Source organism: Terrapene carolina, unplaced genomic scaffold (assembly GCF_002925995.2).
Source record: "Terrapene carolina triunguis isolate 2854851 unplaced genomic scaffold, T_m_triunguis-2.0 Scaffold84, whole genome shotgun sequence".
Classification (NCBI taxonomy): Eukaryota; Metazoa; Chordata; order Testudines; family Emydidae; genus Terrapene; species Terrapene triunguis.
The window spans coordinates 41,886,236-41,907,178 of record NW_020664435.1 but is presented as its reverse complement, the minus strand read 5'-3'; the positions used below and the strand labels follow the sequence as shown (position 1 = coordinate 41,907,178).

Genomic DNA, 20,943 nt, shown 5'->3' with positions numbered 1-20,943 from the left:
CAAGAATAGCTGCTGTTTCAACATACAGCTTGTCACATCATTGTAGTCTAGTTTTCTTGCTGATTCATTCTCTGTCTGTCTCTTACGTCACTGGGCAGACAGTGACGTAAAATAGACTTTAGTCATATTTTGTTTTTAAATAAGGAGACTGGTTTTAATGTTTTAATCAGGTAGGTTTGACCAGTTATCTGTAAGTGCTTAAAAGGATATTGTCAACTGGAAATCCCATTTTTACCTACTGTTGCAAGTAACCACTGACATTACTGTAACTGAAAGAGAGAAGATAATTTTTTCTTTAATTACTCACCAGTTTGTTTGCTTAATGCGTTTGACAGCCCTTTGTGCTGGCATTTTCATGGTTCTGTTGATGATGCACACCCTTCCATAGGCTCTGCAAGGAGCTGCTTACCAATAATAGCTGCAGCAAAGCTGAAACGGAAGGGGCAGTTCTGTGCACAGAGAAAAGTAGGAGTATGTGTGGTGGTGGTGATTTCAGGTCTGAGAAAAATACATATAAAGATAAAAAGGAGCAGAAAAGCACTTCGTTAAAGGAGGGAAAACATTTTGTACCTATTCTTCCTAGGCCTTCTGATCCTTTATCAAAAGAAGGGCTGGGAGTGGGAGGAAGAACAGGAAGACTTTAAAATCATTAATGTTAACAAGATTGTCAGTATCAACTTGTTTGAGATTTTTTTCCTACTCTACATTCTTTTTACTTAAGCAGTTTGTGGGGTTTAAATAAAATCTGTATTAAGGTATTAAGCTAGACTGTCACTTTACTGTAGCTTTAAAAAAAAGAGAGAGAATGGTTATCTGACAACTTCATAACAATGGGAAGATTTTGATATAGGCTGACTTAAAAGCCTGTTTGCCTTGGGGATAAACTTTAAAATATGATAAAGTAATTAGGGCTATACAGAGTTTGCTACAGATGAGATTACTTAAGTACTGTAAATGTCTTAAATTAGTTTAATTTTGTCTGTCTTAGAAAACAAGATGAATGGACAATACACAGGTTATTTGAATAAGTGATGCCATTTTTAGCTTTGTTCAGGAAGAAAGGAAGGAAATTTTGATTAGGTGTTGGAATAAATGAGTAATGCTCGCACCATTATTTTTAGAGAGACAATAGTTTGCATATTACAGATTTTCCTGTTTCCTATAAATTTTTTTATGAAGTTTTTTAAACAAAAACATTGCTTTTTTAAAATAAATATTTATCCTAGTTACCCTTCCCCATTTAAGTTGAGTGGTGCCAGATAATTGCTGAAAGAAAGGAATAAATATTTTACTCCTTTCAATAAAGCTGGCTTTCTTTTCATGCCCTGATCTAGTAATACGTTTTTGTTTAACCAGAAATGTATAGTTTGCTTTCCTTTTCCCTCATTCGAGAATGGGAATGCCACTCTTGTGGAGAAGAGTTCAAACCATTTTTATTCTGGTCTCCAAGCTGACAGTATCGTAGCTCTATACTTCACCCCCAAATGTCATGACAGAGACCGGGATCTTTATCAAGTCTTTGTTTTTCTTAGTTATTTTGTTACTCTTCCTTTTTTTTTTTTACATTTTTTGCAGGATATGGTAGTACATCATGTTACAGAGATCATTTGTTAGGGAAGAGTCAACATGACTTTTGTAAAGGGAAATCATACCTCACCAATCTATTAGAATTTTCTGAGGGGGTCAACAAACTTGTGGACAAGGAGGATCCAGTGAATGTAATCTACTTAGACTTTCAGAAAGCTTTTGACAAGGTCCCTCACTGAAGGCTCTTAAACAAAGTAAGCAATCATGGGATAAGACGGAAGGTCCTCTCATGGGTCAGTAATAGGTTGAAGGATAGCAAACAAAGGGTAGGTATAAATGGATTGTTTTCAGAATGGAGAGAGGTAAATAGTGGTGTCCCCCAGGGATCTGTACTGGGACCAGTACTGTTTAACCCTTTTTTCCAGATCATTTATAAATATGTTGAACAGTGAGGTGGCAAAATTTGCAGATGATACAAAACTACTCGAGAATTAAGTCCAAAGCAGACTACAAAGTTACAAGGGATCTCACAAAACTGGATGACTGGGCAACAAAATGGGAGATGAAATTCAATGTTGATAAATGCAAAGTAATGCACGTTGGAAAAGCATAATTCCAACTAGACTACATACCAAATGGTGGGGTCTAAATTAGCTGTTGCCATTCAAGAAAGAGATCTTGGAGTCCATGGATAGTTCTTTGAAAACATCCGCTCAGTGTGCAGTGGCAGTCAAAAAAGCTAATGATGTTAGGAACCATTAGGAAAGGGATAGATAAGACAGAAAATACCATAATTCCTCTATATAAATCCATGGTACGCCCACACTTTGAATACTGCGTGGAGATCTGGTCACCCCATCTCGAAAAATGTTAGAATTGGAAAAGGTAGAAAGAAGAGCAACAAAAATGATTTAAGGGTATGGAACAGCTTCCATATGAGGAGAGATTGAATAGACTGGAACTTCTCAGCTTGGAAAAGAGATGACTTGGCAGGAATATGATAGAGGTCTATAAAATCTTGACTGGTGTGGAGAAAGTGAATAAGGAAATGTTATTTACTCCTTCACATAACACAAAAAGTAGGGGTCACTGAATGAAATTAATTGGCAGCAGGTTTAAAACAAACAAAAGAAAGTATTTCCTCTCTCAATGCACAGTCAACCTCTGGAACCCGTTGCCAGGGGATGTTTTGAAGGCCAAAACTGTAACTGGGTCCAAAAAAGATTTACATGAATTCATGGTGGATAGGGCTATCAATGGCTATTAACCAGGATGGGCAGGGATGCAACACCATGCTCTGTTTGTCAGAAGCTGGGAGCAGACAATAGAGGATGGATTACTCGATGATTGCCTGTTCTGTTCATTCCCTATGAAGTACCTGGTATTGGCCACTTTCGGAAGACTGGATATTGAGCTAGATGGACCGTTGGTGTGACCCTGTATGGCCATTCTTATCTTCACTTCTAGCTGTACTACTACCCTGTTTTCCTTCTTCCCACATGTCTTCTCCACTTGTAAGACCCAATGGGGAAAGAGTTAAACCACCAAGAAAAAAAGGGCTAATTATAAAATGTCCCTTCCCCCCACCATGTTAGGGATTTGTTTTTGAATTATGGTAACATCTAGAAGTCCCAATCAGGGCCTGTTATGCGAGGCACTGTACACATATCTAACAAAAACACAATCTCTGCCCCAAAAAGCGTGAAACTCTCCCTTCTGGCCTCCTTGTTTCTCTTGGGAGGGAGTAAACGGAGACAGATCTGACGTACCAGCTTAACCGTACTGGTGTAATTATGGCTCCAGGCACGTTGTCTGGGCAGAAGCAGTGCTTTCCCTTCTCCTGCGCCTGCTCTGCCTGCACAAGATGGAGACTTAACGGCTCTGTGGAGCCTGCTTCCCACCCCCCCTACAGGAAGCAGTGGTACGGCACACTGGTGCCGGGAATTAAAGGGATGCATTACACCCCTCTACTCCCTTGCTCCAGTGCACCAGACGCCACACCACAGGGGGCCCCACAAAGCTAAGTTATATGCTTCAGCCCCAGCTGGCAGGGCTTGGGCTTCAGACCCCTGAAAGGGGTACAGTAGTTGGGAATGGTTAAGAACCACTGCACGAGACTCTAGCAACCCCTTCCAAGCATACAGTAAAACAATTGTTGCCAAACAATTGAGGTTAGTGAGTTTCTTCAGATCTCCTTAAACAACCACAAACAAAGAGTGTGATGGAATGATGTCAGATTGGAGGGAGGTCTCAAGTGTGGTTCCACAGGGTGCTGTTCTGGCTGGGTGGTGTTCAACATAGTTACTAATGCACTGAATGTAGGAATACAGAGCATATTGATCAAATTTGCAGATGACACAAAGCTAGGGGGTATTGCAAACACTTTGGAGGTTAGAGCTAAAATTCAAAGGGATCTTGATAAATTGGAGAACTGGGCTATAGACAACAAAATGAAATTCAACAAAGACCAATGTAAGGTGCTACACTTGGGGAAAAAAACCAAATGCACAAATACAGAATGGGGGATAACTGGTTTGGCAACAGCATTGCTGAAAAGGATCTGGGAGTTGTGGTGGATCACAACCTCAGCATGAGTCGTCAATGCGATGCTGTTGACAAAAAAAAGGGGGGAGGGGAATCAATTTTTAGGTTGCATTAACAGAGGCATAGCACACAAGTCACAGGAGGTGATAGTACCGCTCTACTCTGTGCTGGTTAGGCCTCAGCTGGGGTACGGTGTCCAATTTTGGTTACCGCTTTATAAAAAGGATGTAGAGAAAGTGGATCTAGAAGCAAGCGACAAAAATGATCAAAGGGATGGAATGCAAACGATATGAGCAAAGGCTGAAGAAATTGGGTATCTTTTGTTTGGAAAAGAGGAGATTAAGGGGGGACATGATAGCAGTCTTCAAATACTTAAAAGGCTGTCATAAGAAAGATGGAGAAAAATTATTCTCTTGCCACAGAGGGCAGAACAAGAACCATTGGGTTCAAACTTCAGCATGGTAGGTTTAGATTAAACCTCACGAAAAACTTTCTAACTGTAAGAACAGTAGGACAATGGAACAGACTGCCTAGGGAGGTTGTGGAAGCGCCTTCACTGGAAGTTTTCAAAAAGAGGCTGGATAGCCATCTGTCTTGGATGATTTAGATCAGGGGTCCCCAATGCGGTGCCCGTGGGCGCCATGGCGCCTGCCAGGGCATCTAAGTGCGCCCGCGTACTGGCCGGCCGATGAGCATCTGCCGAAATGCCGCTGAGAAGCAGCGTCATCCAGAGGCGTCGCCACCGATTTTCGGAGGCTAAGCCTCTGGATGACGCTGCTTGTCGGCGGCATTTTGGTGGCAACGCCTATTGACGTTGCCGCTTGTAGGCGGCATTTCGGTGGATGCTCGTTCGCCGCCACGGTCCTCCGTGGCTCGTCATCTGGCACCCGCCAGACAAAAAAGGTTGGGGACCACTGGTTTAGATGCATCAAATTCTGCACCTTGGCAGGGGGTTAATTTATATGACCTTTGCGATCCCTTCTAACCCTATGGTTCTATGATTCCCCCGTACTGTTTTCTCACTCTGTGCATAGAGGCATGTAGATGCATTAACTGCACCACAAAAATCTCCCAAGAATGTGTCACTACTTTGTGTGAAGTAACATACAGAAATACTACAGTGGTAAAATAAATGCCAACAGTATTGTGTTTAGTACTGTTAGTAACAAGCAGAATGCAGCCAGATATCTTAGCCCAGTGGAGAGGACAGGTTTATATCGTGTGCCCTGTATTTATATAACTGCAAAATTTCCATGAATTCTGAAAAACTAGGTAAACAAATGGTAACTTTGTATTTGAAAAATTTCCTTTCTCCATTTTCTTCACATACACCTCTACCTCGATATAACGCTGTCCTCGGGAGCCAAAAAATCTTACCGCGTTATAGGTGAAACGGCGTTATATCGAACTTGCTTTGATCCTCCAGAGTGCGCAGCCCTGCCCCACCTGGAGCACTGCTTTACCGCGTTATATCAGAATTCGTGTTATATTAGGTCGCGTCATATCGGGGTAGAGGTGTATTTTGCCCTTTCTGCCACTATCCCATCTATTGACTTCATCAGCCACAACTTTATAAATTAGCCATAGTAAAAACAGTGCAAAAGTTCTGCTGTGAACATCTTGGGCTAAATTAGTAATACTTACATTGGAGGCTGAGTGGATCAGCTGATTGCTTCACACACTGCACTTCCAAATATTACAGATGTTTCAATTTTTTTAAAATTCTGTTGCTTAGTTTTAGTTTAAGGTTTATTTTTATAAAATAGCTTAAAATTATTTCCCGTGGTAGTACTCCGTCGTCCCTTGAATTGGGTGTTTGAGCCTTTTAAGGTTAGTAAAAAAAGTAAATCTTAAAGAAAGTTGAATTAGTATGAAAATCAGTGAAGTATGAGTCATTGCTGCCATCTCAGGAGCTTAGTGGCTTGTGAAGTGTTTCTCTTCAACCTAGTTCATGGGTTAAATAGCACATACTGTGGGAAATCATGTAGCATCCCGAGTATCAAGTAACACCCCAGTATTTGTAGCTTGAGTGGATTTATTCCCTATGCCAGCGTTTCTAGCCTGTCGTAGCAGGGGTTGTTGCATTCTGACTGAAGTCTGTGTCATTTAAAAAAAAAAAAAAAAGGCTGCAAGCTGGGCACTCCCAATTTACATGTTAAGAACCAGTTAAAGGAAGCGGTGCTGGAATTGTCATTTCAAAGTGTGTATCCTTTGGTCCAAACTAGACACTGGGATTTTTCAGGATTTGCTGTTGGAAAGGATGATCAAAGCACAGTGAAAAAGAAGAAAATAGGATCATGAGGGACTGAAAATGAAAATGTAATTATTAGGTTTCTCCCACCCCCAAACTATAATAGAGAAGTGATTTATTAATGTCTCTAATTGCTGCTGTGGAAGTAGGTAAAACTTTGAAATTAGTTAGATAAATATTACTTTTAAGCAGGGTGAATTTAATTTAAATCCTGATTTTAAATCACAATTTAAATCACTAGTCAGACTCCATTTAATCATGGTTTTCTCAATAAAAGTGCATTCTTGTTGGTTGTTACAACCTTAATACATATTCTTCACAACTTAAAAATAGATGTAGGTTTCATTTTTAGACGGTACATTCAGAAAATGAATGATTTGGTTATTTCATTTATCAAAGGTAATTGAAGCAGATATTTATGAAGTCATTGGGAGCTGAACTATCTCCAATTCAACAGGTTAATAATTAATATTTGGAGGATTTTCTTGCCATGCTGTATTAGGAGGACAATATCACCAGACAGACATTTAAATTGTTTTATTTTAACAAAAACAACAATGTTAAGTATTCTGGATTTTTTTCTTCAAAAGCAAACATATAATATTTTAACAAAACAAACATATGTCCCTCGCTTCTCACATTTATCTCCAGACTTCTCCTTGTCCAGATCTATTCCGCCCCCAAAAATCTTCTATTCATTGAACTTTTTTTACATTTTGCACTTTTAGAGAGAGGTAAGGGATTGACACTGTGTACACAAATTTGCAGAGGGACAATAGGGTTGAAGTCTGTTATTCTCACCTCTATATGTTGTTTATTTATTTATTTATTTATTTAAAAACATTTTTGCTGTTAACAAGCACGTTGTCCTCTGGAGACACACATCCACAGTTTGAGAACTGCAAAACTAAGCATCTCTGATGGTATCTTCTAGACTGAGCACTGAGTCCCATTGAGTAGGTAGAAAGATTAACCTAAATAATCTATACAGGATCCCCTGGAACCCCATAAAATTGGGTCCCTAATCCATGAACTATTGGAACTCATTTACAAAACTTTTCTTAAACATTACATGAATATATTGTCTCCTACTATAGAATTAGAATTTATAATCCCTATTCCATGATGAGATATCTTTGAGCTATAATGTATCTTAATTAAAACTATCTTTAGATAGGTTTCTTCCTCAAAAAGCATTTTATCAAAAAAATCTGATTTAAATAAAAAAATATATATATATTTTTTAAATCATTGATTTTTATCCACCCTGCTTTTAAGGAAAATATCTTTTACTTTGAAATGTGTTGTAATTACAGAATTTTAGATTGCATTGGCAAGTTCTGCTGCTGACTTTTACATTAGTATAACAGAACAGCTTTTTATAATGGACGTTAGTCTTTTAGTTCAAGACATTGCTTCACTTTTCATCTAACATACCATTGGTGACACAGAGCAGCGGGCTGTATAAAATTACTAAACTTGTAATAGACTTTTCTGCCATTTTAAAAATGTAAGTGTGTAACCAGAATGTGATGGTACAAGCTGACAGTTTTGAACAGAACTGTTAGTGACTATTTGAAAAGCACAATGCCGTGCATGCAGTTGTGTTCACACAAAGCAAAGAATAAACCTCTGTTTGTGAATGTTCACTGATTTCAATAGGCTTTTCAGAAGCTCTGCATATTAAAATTCACGGCACTTAGAATACATACATATTAATTATAGCAGTACAGTTCAGCAACATGCTCATGATCTGGTTCTCTCCATCTTTCTCCTGTACCTCTGTACTGGAATAAGTATTGTCCTTGTATTCCTAGTGTATTTTGGGAGATGTTTATATGCTGTCGCTTTGAAAAATCTGTTGTTGTTTTTCCAACACTTTTCATCTTGTAAGAAGTACATAAAAATCATGGAAATGCTTAAGCTTTTTTGGATTACTGCACAATGACCCTCGTTGCTTTTGAGACTGTGAGGTGTTGGACATGTACAGACTGCAATCATTTATATGAGCAATTAGTGGAAGATATAATTGGTAGGTAGTAGTCTTTTAAATAGGGGTTTGGCTATCTTTTAAGTATGTTGCCATTTCAAACATTGCTGTTTTGAGCTTTTTTGTAATTTTTGTTTGAAGATTAATAACTATTTGAGGTTTTATGCATAAATTGTAATGCAGTGAATATTGTATTCCATTTCTCTTGCATTTAGCCTTCTTATGCATCAGCAACTGAATTTAGAAGTATAGTTTTCTGACCAACATCATGCTGTTTAAACAGCATACCATTTAAACATAGAAATTCTATTGTGACAGTTGTATGAACATTCTTTATTCTTATCCCAAATATGTAACACACATTAGTATGTCCATAGGATATGGCACCAACTTTCCTTAATAAAAATGTATGTTTTAACAATGTGAATTAACTGGATCCTTAATGTTTGAAAGGCTGGATGTTTAAGATATTAGTTTCTGATAGTCTAATGAAGAGGCAAGTTCAGCCTGCTATTTAGTCTGAGCTCTTTACTAAAGCGTTTAACATGCTAATATATTGCATATTGCCTTGTAGATGATCCAAGTAGCCCTAGTATTGACCATGACATTGCACACATTCCTGCTTCTGCTGTTATTTCTGCATCTGCTGCTCAAGCTCCCACTATAACAACAGTTCCTCCCAGTCCCACATCTTCAGTTCCTTTAATTCGACGTCAGCTATCCCATGACCATGGTAAGTTGTTTGTTTGGTTTGGTTTGTTTTTAAACAAAACTTTTTTTTTCTTTTAAAATTTGTTTTCTTTGCAAGGAAGGATATGGCAGCTTATGATGTTTTATTGCTTCAAATAGTCAAAACATAAAATGTGATTTGCAGCTGATTCGTGTTTGATAATTTTGATTGACTTGCAGAATCTATCAGGCCTAGTATATTGGATGGTCAATCTCCTGCAAAAACGGAGAGATCCAAGTCTTATGATGAGGGATTGGATGACTATAAAGAAGAAGGAAAATTGTAAGTCCTGAACAAATCTGAGTGCGCGCAAACAGGCGCCTGCACTTTTTTTATTAAAAAGTGCACAACATGTTCATTATAATGCCTACTTTTTTCTCCCAACAGGTCTATTAAACATGTATCTAGTTTAAAGGGGATCAAGGTTAGTAACATATTTAACAATATTATAAGAGTTGTGGATATTAGTGTTTGCTAATGAGAGTTATATGAATTTTAAATATTGTGCTGGATCACATATGTGAAATCATGGCAATTTGTTTCCGTTACTATTTAATCATTCTAAAATGACTTTTTGATGCCAGATATATTTTTTCCTAAAAGTCACCATACTGTGACAAGTTAGTAAATGTGAACTGCTCTTCTCCAATTTCTCTACTATTTTTTTTAAAGGTACTTTAAAATGCCATTAGACTTGTTTTATAGCTGAACAAAAGGCTTTGGTTTTCATTTTCTGCAGCATCTCACATCTGAGCTATAGTATATGATGCACTCAAAGACAAAAATATCAAAATAAATTAAAGGTGGAATGTCACAAGAATTACGTAGGCTGAATAGTGTATGACTTCACAGTTAATCATTTTGTACTAATGGAATAGTAGAAACCGTCTTACCCTGATAAGTATTTCCTTACACCATACACTGAGGAAACCTTCACATAGAGATGTGGGGGCGGGGGGGAGGGGGGGAGGAGGAAGGGGGATGAGGGGGAAAATTACCTAAATATAGACCTCTACTGAGAAATCTATTTAGAGGACCTCTTGATATTCTGACTTATTTTTCTTTAGGTCCCAGACAGCCAAAAATCTTCAGAAGACTCTGGATCCAGAAAAGATTCCTCATCAGAGGTCTTTGGCGATGCTTCCAAGGAAGGATGGCTCTATTTTCGACAGCTTGTCTCAGACAAGGGAAAGGTATTGTGCTTTCTAACGTACATAAAGGATAATATAAAAAAAAAAACTGCCAAAATTGAGGGTAAGAAAAGTCATTTGTAGGCAAGAGCTGTTCCTTGTAAAGCTTTCTTGTATGCAGTAAGACATTATGTAAGGGGCACTAACAAAAGTGACATTAAGCATTTAGCTTTAATCGGGCAACTTCTTTCATAGATTACATCTTCTTTCATAGATTATATTCGTAGCTGCCTTCATTTCTGTTGGTTTAAATTAAGAGCAATAGTGATTAATTTCACATCTCAGACCTAGTTATTTAGTGCAAATAATCAACTTCTAGAATGCTGGGAGTGTAGATTTTTCTTATGCTAACAATGGGACAGATTTGTGTATTTACGTCATTTTTGAAGTCGAACAAACCTCATGGACCCGCTGGAAATTCATAGGCCAAGATTTTCAAAGATGAAGGAGCCTGATTTTCAGAGGGGAAGGGAAGTGGCTCAGCGCTTCTTACAGTCAAGCCTTTTGAAGGTGACGTAAGTGGAGCACCCAGTCACTTTTGAAAATCTTGGTTATAATGCCTGCTAATTCTGTAACCATCCCTTCTTAAAATTTCTGATCCTTTTGCTACTGTCACATTTCCACACACACAATATTATATGTTCAGATAGGAGGGACAGTTGAGAAATTTGCCCTTTCCCTTGGTGCAAAGCGGTCAGTGACTAGTACTTTTATTATACAAAAGCTGAGTGTTCTGTGCCATCCTGTGTTCAATCTTTGTGTTCTAAAAGTTTTGTATGTGGCTTATAACTAGGTAACAATAACATGTGTAATGCACACAAACAAACTGGTTCATATTTTCCAGCGAGTTGGTGGCAGCATTCGGCCATGGAAGCAAATGTATGTTGTTCTTCGAGGTCATTCACTTTATTTATACAAGGATAAAAAAGAGCAGACAACTCCATCTGAAGAAGAACAACCTATCAGTATCAATGCATGTTTGATAGATATCTCATACAGTGAAACCAAGAGGAAAAATGTATTTCGGCTCACCACATCAGACTGCGAGTATCTATTTCAGGCTGAAGACCGAGATGACATGTTAGCATGGATTAAGGCTATACAAGACAATAGCAATCTCAATGATAAGGTAGCCATATAATATCTAATGTATAATCTTACATGTTGTTTTAGTCTATTGTATCTTCTTTTAACGATTATACTTTTTTATTTATAATAGGACAAATATATTTTTCTGTTTTTGGTTGACGCTAAATTGAAATAGGGATTAGGGAGTAAAAGAAAAACTGCAGTGAAATTAGATACCCATATAACTACATCTATTTACATAGAAAAATAAAGTCTTAATCTGTTTTTTGAAGTTTAAATATCCCAAAGAACAATTGAGTAATAAAAAGATGGCAATTTAATAATCTGATGTTTAGTTAATCTATACTTAACTTTAGAAATAGTAAAATAAGTTTTGCCCATTAAAAAGTTGTTTAAAAATCATTTTTAATTTAACTACAAACATATTTTAAGTTACACTGTACAATACCTGTTAAAATCCGTATTTTACAATGTAATCAGGTGGGAGTAGTAATTTCTGGCCTATTCTATCCCAGCAGACCTCTGTTGGGAAGTAGCAGTATCGAAGCAGTTTTCACTTAGAAACTTTGCACCATTAATAGTTACATAGTGAAACATTGACAGGTATTTCAAAAAACTGTTTTGTAATTTTCATATTCATTTACATAAATTCTAATAAATATATTAGAAGATAGGGCATGTTGTATGCATATGCACACATGCATATTATATATAAATGTTGATATCGGTAACTATACATACTGAATTTGTAAAACATTTTTTGTATGTATTTTTGATAGGTTTACATTTTTGTTCCGGGAAGAAAAATACTTCCATGGTGCTTTTAAATTACAGCTGTTTGAAGCTGCTCAGTTTTAGAATAGTTAGCCTAGGGAAGGTGGATTATAAGCAGAATTTTGGTGAGGTGGTTAAAAGCATTTGTTAAGTAGTCAGCCGTATGATAAATTGTAGAACTTTCAGTGCCACGTATGTGGGTAGGAAGGTATTGTATGTGTATAGGCTGAGATTTTCAGAGCAGTGTTGGGAATATAGTCACACATCTTCTATTAAAATGTAAGTTTATTGAAAATCTCTGGGTAAATCCTCTGCACTTATTTGAAAACACTATCATAGCAGTTAACTTATAACTAATCACCATAGCTTTTCTTTAATCTTTCAAACAATGTCTTTATTTTTTTTTTAAATATATTTGAATATATTCTCTATTCCTGAGAATACCCATTACATTTTAGCTGTACTGGAATTGAACTCTACAACTACACAGTGTATGTTATCTGATTATGGGAATAGTTGTGTGTATTCTAAAGGTGGTTAGATAAGCTTTTGCAATGGTATTATCAAAACTAGGATTATAAAGGAGATCTCGATTTTTATTTATTTATTTATTTATTTATTTTTACAGGATACTGGTGTCACTAGTAGGGACCTAATTAGCCGGAGGATTAAAGAATATAGCACAATGATGAGGTAAGCAGTCTATATGCAGCGGGCAGTTTTATTTGCCTGGTACCTAGCTTCTCTGTACCAAGTAATGTCTTATTTCAGTTCTTCCAGCAGCAAAACAGAGCCGTCCCCCAAAACACCTCGACAGAGTCTCAGTATCAGGCAAACATTCCTTGGCACTAAAACAGAACAAAGGACCCAAAGTCCTCACTCTCCCAAGGAGGAGTCAGAAAGGAAGCTGCTCACTAAAGGTGTGTATTCTGCATACATTATTGTTTGTTAAACCTATAAAAAATTAACCTTGTAGAAGGCGAAATGTTCAGGACATAAGAGTTGCTTTAGCCCAGATCTTCAGATATGTTAATATACATATGCAAACAAGCATTAACTAGCTTTTTTGAGCTGTATTTATAATCACTGACAGTCTGTGGGCTTGTCTTCACTACCATGCTACATCAGCACAGCTGTGCCAATGTAGCACATCTGGTCAAGACACGTTATGTTGACAGGAGAGCATCTCCTGCCAACATAGTGCGGTGTCTAAGTCCATGTAACTTGTCACTCGGAGGTGGTTTTTTCAGGCCCTTGAAGTTCTGTACTGCAGTCTCTTCTGAGGTAAGTCTTGGCTCTTTTTCTGCAACTGTCTGTAGTGACAGCAGCTATAGAATACGCCAGCGTTGTGCTTCTCATAGCCAAGCTCTACCAAGCTTGTGCCTTGCTTCAGAGAAGATTAATCTTATCTAGCACTAGTCTTTCCCTCCCCTGGTTGACCTGCAAATGACTGGGTAGAACCATTTATAAACTATTGTTAAGAAAACAAATTTTTTCTCTAAAACGTTTTATAACGGTAGAGGATTTTCTTGCCCCATGAATTTAAAGTATAGAAAGGAAAACATACTATTTAGGGTGGAAGAAGGTATTGCTTTTCCCAGAGCAAGAAATTAAACTCTGCTGAGCTTTTCCTGAGGTGCCACATATTAAATTTCACAGATGAGTGAGCTGCAACTGTAAACGTAAGTCAATAATAGATCTCCAACTGGTAAAGTCTCAGGCCAAAATTTCTAAAGGGAGTTGTTGGTGCACAGCACTGCTGAAAATCAGACCACTGATCTTAGTGACTGAGCACTCAGGTTTGAACATGTGCGCCTGAACTCAGAGAATAAATTCCGTTTTGTGCCCCAAACAACTTTTCCTTTATACTGACTATCATTATCATACCGTATTATATACTAAAACTGCAATAGCAGTTTGATGGAGAGGTAGTGATGAGTAACCTTCAGGATCTTAAACAGCATTATTTCTCCAGGAACCTCGGAATAAGAGGACAGGATCACATCAGGAGAATTATAGTGCTAGTGCAGCCTCACTTACCTGTATCATTGAGGGGAGCCAAACATTGTGCATATCACTGAGTTTTAGCAATTGAGACTGTATCTATCTAAGGGTAAAATTTTCAAAAGCATCCAAGTCCCATTTTCAAAAGTGATGTAAGCACTTAGAAGCCTGAGTTCCATTGATTTTCAGTGAGACTTGGGCTCTGAAAATGAGACTTGGACGCTTTTGAAAACTTTACTGTTAGCATAATTAAGTCACATAGTGCAAGCCACACTTTTTCAGCTGTTTCTAGCCCTAAGGCCTGGTCTACACTCTGGGGGGGGGGGGAGATCGGTCTAAGTTACGCAACTTCAGCTACGTTATTCACGTAGCTGAAGTCGACGTACTTAGATCTACTTGCCGCGGTGTCTTCACAACGGTGAGTCGACTTCTGTTGCTCCCCCGTCGACTCTGCCTGCGCCTCTCACAGAGCTGGAGTACAGGAGAGCACTCGGGGATCGATTTATCGCGTCTAGACTAGATGCGATAAATCGATCCCCACTGGATCGATCACTGCCCGCCAATCCGGCCGGTAGTGAAGACATACCCTAAGTCTTGGGATTGGATGTATCCAAAACCGGTGGTGGTTCTTTGAGAGCTTGCTCATGAGGATTCCATTCTAGTTGTGCATATGCCCACGTGCGCGGTCATCGGAGATTTTTGCCTTAGTGGTATCTGTAGGGTCGGCTGTGATGCCCCCTTGAGTTCCACGCTCATGCGTCAGTATATCAGGCGCTGCTGGCCCTGTGCCCTCTCAGTTCCTTCTTACCGCCTGTGGTGGTTAGTCAGAGCGCCTTTTCTTACATAGTAAGGATTAGCGGTTTCGTCTCTTCTGACTTTGAGCCTTAGGGCCTTGTAAATAGTTGGTTTATAGTAGTTAGTGTTAAGCACTTGTTAAGTGTAGTTAGAAGTTAGTCCCAACGGGGACTTCTCCCCAGGCAGGGAATGCCCTGGTCTCCGGTGTTTAAGCCCTGCTTGGACTGCGACAGGACTATCCCTGTTAGTGACCCCCACAGCAGTTGCCTCAAGGGCTTGGGGGAATCACATGTGAAAGACAAGTGTCACAACTGTAAAAACTTTCGACCCATGACCCAGGAAGAGAGCAACATCCATTTGAGGATCCTCCTTATGGAGGCTGCTTTCCGCCTGGCTTCTGAGCCGTCCCGGCTGGACGTTGGCCTTGGCCTCAGTGCATAGCACACCCCCTGCACCAGTGCCCAGAAAGAAGACCAAGAAACATGGCTCCCTGACACCAGGCAAGAAAGGCCATCCGGTATCGGGCAAAGGACCCAGTTCGGGCTGCCCACCCACACCAGAGCCACATGGACATGCCTCCCTAGTTGGGGCCCTTAGCCCCCCAAAGGATCCACCGCTGAATCCTGGAAGCAGTAGGGGACCCAGTCTTGTGGCAGGATCAATGCCTTCCCAGGCTCTCCTGGCACCTAGAGAGCAGAGGCCTTTACCAGCGCCGCTGGCACCACATGTGCCGCAGGAAGCGGCAAAGGCTCCCTACGAGGGCAAGCCAGCTGCCAAGACCCCCCAGAGGCAGTTGAACGCTGCCGATGTCCTGAGCCAAGGCAACACTCTCCGACTTCACACTGCAGACCTCTGGCTTTGCAGCTCAGATCTTCAGGGGCTTGCACTAGATCATGGGTACTGTGTTCGTAGTTTCTGCCCTCTCGATGTGGGTCTCCTAGGGGGAGGTGCCGGTCTCCATATTACCGGCACTGCTCACCCTCCCGCCAGTTGTCTTGTCGGTGCGGGGCCCCAGCACCGGTCTTCCTATTCGAAGCACCAATCTCCAGCGATGACCGTCGGCCGACAAATGCAGGCATCAACGGCTCCACCATGGTCACCAGAAAGGGATTGCTCTGGCATGGAAGGGCAGATTAGCTCCTCACCAAGGCATCACAGGCGTGATTGGGCTCCGGAGGCTGCATTGACTTCTATACTGCCACCTTGGCAGCACGGCCAGTGGACAGCACAGTGGCCCTATTGGAGTGCGTGGGGCATGCCTGTGATGCCTATGCCCCCTTCACACCACTCGTCGGCGACCACCTCGGAGCAATGTTGACGGCACCAGGTTTGGTGCAGGAAACGTGCTCAGAGGTTGGGGTAGAGTAGCCAGTGCCCACCCCAAAACCCGCTTTCCTCACAGGGGATGATGCCCTGGGGCATCCCCCAGCTGTTCAGTCACTGTCCTCATCCCCAGACGAGGTGGTGGCGGGATCCTGGAGGGCCAGCCGCCAGATGATTTTGAAGAACACCTGCACCTCTAGGCCCTGCTTCGACGGGTGGCCGAGAACTTCAGTCTAGAGGTGGAGGAGATAGCCGAGCAGGTGGACACCTTATTCAATGTCCTCAGCCTCTATCTCTGTCCATGTCACACTACCAGTGCATGACACGGTCCTCAAAATTGCCAAGCCCCTCTGGCAAACCCTGTCATTCGTCCCTCCCTCCTCCAAAATTGCTGAAAAAAAGTGCTTTGTCCTGGCCAAAGGGTTTGAGGACCCTTATACCCATCCACCTCCTGGCTCACTGGTCGTTTCTGCGGACAGCGAAAGGACAAGCAGGGGCACACCAGTTCAACCCCAAGAAAGAGGCCAAAAGACTGGACCTTTTTGGGAGGGAAATATATTCGACAGCCAGCCTGCAATTCCGGGTTGCGAACCACAAGGCTCTGTTGGGCAGGTACAATTTTAACTTACGGGACTCCCTCTGCAAGTAGAGAGTCCCTCCCCCAAGATTAGGTCCCAGAATTTGGCACTCTGGTGGAGGAGGGTACCACGGCAGCAAGGTGATCTCTTCAAAGGGCCTGCAACCCCACATAATGGTGCAGGCCCTAGCCAGCTTCAGATGCTGTCGACACCCGAAGCTCTTCGAGTGGCTCAAGAGATCCTGACGCTCCCGGTGCCGCCCACGTCGGCTCCCGCGGTTCCTCGGTCTCGGGGAAAACCCATGTTGGGACCTATGCATGTGTCCCTGTCTCAGCGGTACCAATCCCCACTGAGAGGGATGTCCTGCCAGCATTTGCCTGCCCGAAGCAGTCACGTCTCAGGACTGGAGAGGCAGGCTCAGCGATCGGCTTACACCCCAAGCTTGGGTCCCTCCACCTCTTGATGTGGATGCTGTGTGGCTAAACCCGGAGGAGCGGACCTGTGTGGAAGGAGTCCAACAAGTCCTCCTGGAAAGTAGAAAGCCCTCAACTAGACTACTTACCTGGCCAAGTGGACGAGGTTTTCCCCCAGGCGTCCGAACGGGGCATCTCTCCCTCGCGTTCCTCCATACAGGCTGTCTTGGACTACTTGCTCTATTTGAGGAACCAGGGCCTGGCGTGCACTTCCATTAGAGTGCATCTTGCGGCCATCTCCACTTTTCACCTGCCGATCCAAGGACAGATGATGTTCTCCCATGACAATACGGTCTGATTCTTGAGAGGATTGGAGAGACTCTTCCCACAGGTGCAGGCTCCCTTCCTGCAGTGGGATCTTAACTTGGTTTTCTCTAGGCTCACTGGCCCGGCCTTTGAACGGCTAGATTCCTGCTCCCTTTCCCATCTGTCATGGAAGGTCGCGTTCCTGGTGTTGGTGATGTCAGCGAGACGGGTCTTGGAAATTAAAGCCTTGACCTCAGAACTGCCGTACGCTGTCTTCTACAAAGATAAGGTTCAGTTGCGGCCCCACCTGGCCTTCCTGCCAAAGGCAGTCTCCACCTTCCATATGAATCAGGACATCATCTTCCCAATGTTCTGTCCCAAACCACACAACACCAGTGAAGAGGCGCCTTCACGCCCTGGACGTCTGGAGGGCCTTGGCTTTTTACTTAGACATACCACAAACCTTTCTGTTAATTGACTCAACTCTTCATCACTACAGCGGATAGGATGAAGGGTCATCCGGTGTCCTCACAGGTGATTTCCCATTGGATCACCTCGTGCATAAAGACCTGTTACGACCTCGTGGAGGTTCCGCCACCGCCGATGATCAGAGTCCACTCAATGAGAGCTCAGGCATCTTCAGCAGCCGTCCTGGCACACATTCCTATCCAGGACATCTGTAGAGCCACAACGTGGTCCTTTGTCCACATGTTTACCGCTCATTATGCCATCACTCAGCAGGCCAGGGACGACACTGGTTTCGGCAAAGCTGTGTTGCAATCTACATGACTGTGAACTTCTACCCACCTCCAGGGGTGCTGCTTGGGAGTCACCTAATATGGAATGGACATGAGCAAGCACTCGAAGAAAAGACCGTTACCTTTTCCATAACCGGTGTTCTTCTAAATGGGTTGCTCACGTCGATTCCATGACCCGCTCTCCTTCCCCACTGTCAGTTTCCGGCAAGAAGGAACTCAGGGTGTGGGGAGCAGGCAGCATCCCTTATACTGTGCCATGCGGGCACCACTCCAGGGGGTGTCAGAGCCAGTCCCCTACGGATACCGCTGAGGAAAAACTTCCGGCACTAGTGCATGTGCCGAGCGCGCACACACCTAATATGGAATGGACATGAGCAACACATCTCGAACACCAGTTACGGAAAAGGTAACTGTCCTCCCCTCCCTGGATCCGGGAGACTGGTACGCCGCTCTTGGCTTGAAGGACTCTTATTTCCATATTTCATGGTCACAGATGCTTCCTCTGTTTCATGGTGGGAGGACGCCATTTCCAGTTTACCGCGCTGCCCTTTGGCCTCTCATCTTCCCAGAGAGTGTTAACAAAACGTATGGCGCCAGTGGCTGCTTATTTGTGACATTGAGGGGTCCAGATCTTCCCGTATCTCGCTGGTTGGCTCATCAAGGGCAGATCTCTGGAAGAAGTGCAGAGGAGCCTCGATCTGGTGCGCTCCACATGCTGCAACCTGAGCCTGTTGATAAAAAATCTACCTTAAGGCCTGTGCAACAGTGTTCATTGGAACGATTCTCGACTCCATGCAGGCCAGAGCCTTCCTTCCGGAGGTGTATTTTCAGGCTATCTCAGACCTGATCTCCCATTTGATAAACCACCTGCTCACCACAACTCGCACCTGCCTGCTGTTGTTGGGCCACATGGCCGCATGCACATATGTGGTCAGTCATGCCTGGCTCCATCTTCGGCCTCTGCACGCGTGGCTGGCGTCGGTCTACAGATATGTATCAGAGGGGTAGCCGTGTTAGTCTGGATCTGTAAAAAGCAACAGAGAGTCCTGTGGACCTTTAAGACTAACAGGTGTATTGGAGCATAAGCTTTTGTGGGTGACCCACGAAAGCTTATGCTCCAATACATCTGTTAGTCTTAAAGGTGCCACGGGACTCTCTGTTGCTATTCCCAACAGACACGACCTAGACCAGGTAGTTGGGGTGCCGGATCGCATCTGGTCGTTCCTGGATTGGTGGTTGGACCCCAGGTCAGTGTTGGAGGGAGTTCTTTTCGTGGCCCCGTCCCTGTTGCTGATTCTGGTCTCCGATGCTTCGGACCTCGACTGGGGAGCCCATCTGGGCGAGCTCAGCATGCAGGGCTGCTGGTTGCAGGACGATCTTGCCCTCCACATCAACGTCGGGGAACTCAGAGCGTTTGCCTGGCCTCCCAGGCTTTCTTGCCCCACCTGAAGGGCAAGGTGGTGCAGGACCTTACGGACAATACCGCCGCGATGTATTACATCAACAGGCAGGGCGGAGCCAGGTCGTCAGCCCTTTGCGAAGAAGCTCTCTGCCTTTGGGACTTGTGTGAGGCATGCCATTCATCTGGTAGCCGCGCATCTACCCGGGACCAGGAACGTGTTAGCAGATCACCTCAGCAGGGACCTTCTCGTGTCACCACGAGTGGTCGCTCCATCCAGAGGCGGTCAGTACAATCTTCCAGAGGTGGGGGACTCCTCAGGTGGACCTGTTCGCGCCCAGGCAGAACAGAAGGGCCATGTGTTCTGTTCGATCCGGGGTACGGACAGGAGCTCCCTGTCAGATGCGTTTCTCATCTCGGGCCGGGGCGCTGGTGCATGCCTGCCTGCCTGTGCGGTTGATTTACAGAGTCCTCCTGAAGATCAAAAAGGACAGGGTGAAGGTTATCCTAATAGCTCTCGCGTTGCCTCACCAGCACTGGGTCGGCACGCTGCTGGACCTTTCGATAGCTGCCCCATTGCAGCTACCCCTTTGGCTGGATCTGCTGTTCCAGAACCACAGCAGCCTTCTGCACGCAAACGTGGTGGCGGTACACTTGACAGCATGGCTACTGCATGGCTAAATGCGAATGAACGGTAATGCTCAGCCCAGGTTCAGCAGGTCTTGTGGGGGTAGTAGGAAACCCTCCACCAGAGTGACTTACCTGGCCAAGTGGAAAAGGTTCACGTGCTGGACCTCGGAACAGCGTATCTGGGCCAAGCAGGCCTCGCTGCAGGAGATCCTGGATTATCTTCTGCACCTCAAACTCCAAGGTTTGTCCCTGTTATCGATCAGGGTCCACCTGGCCACTATATCAGCTTTCCACCCTTTGTTCCAAGGCAGGTCAGTCATTGCTCATGACATGACGGCCCGGTTTTTGAAAGATCTGGAGCATCTCTACCCACATATCCAGGATCCCGCTCCCTCCCTGGGACCTGAATCTCATGTTGTCAAGGCTCCTGGGGTCTCCCTTTGAGCCTCTGGCTTCCTGCTCTCCATTGGAAGGTTTCATTCTTAGTTGTGATAAAGTCGGCCTGCAGCGTGTCCGAGATCAGGGTGTTTATTTCAGAACCATCCTATATGGTATTCCGGAAGGATAAGGTCCAGCTGCGACCGCACCCGGCATTTCTGCCCAAGGTAGTTTCCCAGTTTCATACTGGCCAGGACATGTACT

General features: G+C 43.0%; 1 protein-coding gene across 2 annotated transcripts in view; it reads left to right on the top strand.

Annotated features, from left to right (window-relative positions):
* The window catches only part of ARHGAP21 (Rho GTPase activating protein 21), an 85,124-nt gene that overhangs the window by 46,110 nt on the left and 18,071 nt on the right, over positions 1 to 20,943 (top strand). For both annotated transcript variants that reach the window (XM_029910962.1, XM_029910963.1), the window contains 7 exons: positions 8,887 to 9,045; positions 9,222 to 9,324; positions 9,430 to 9,466; positions 10,110 to 10,235; positions 11,077 to 11,361; positions 12,724 to 12,788; positions 12,867 to 13,015. In XM_029910962.1, coding sequence (XP_029766822.1) covers positions 8,887 to 9,045; positions 9,222 to 9,324; positions 9,430 to 9,466; positions 10,110 to 10,235; positions 11,077 to 11,361; positions 12,724 to 12,788; positions 12,867 to 13,015 — 924 coding nt within the window. The remainder of the gene's footprint in view (positions 1 to 8,886; positions 9,046 to 9,221; positions 9,325 to 9,429; positions 9,467 to 10,109; positions 10,236 to 11,076; positions 11,362 to 12,723; positions 12,789 to 12,866; positions 13,016 to 20,943) is intronic.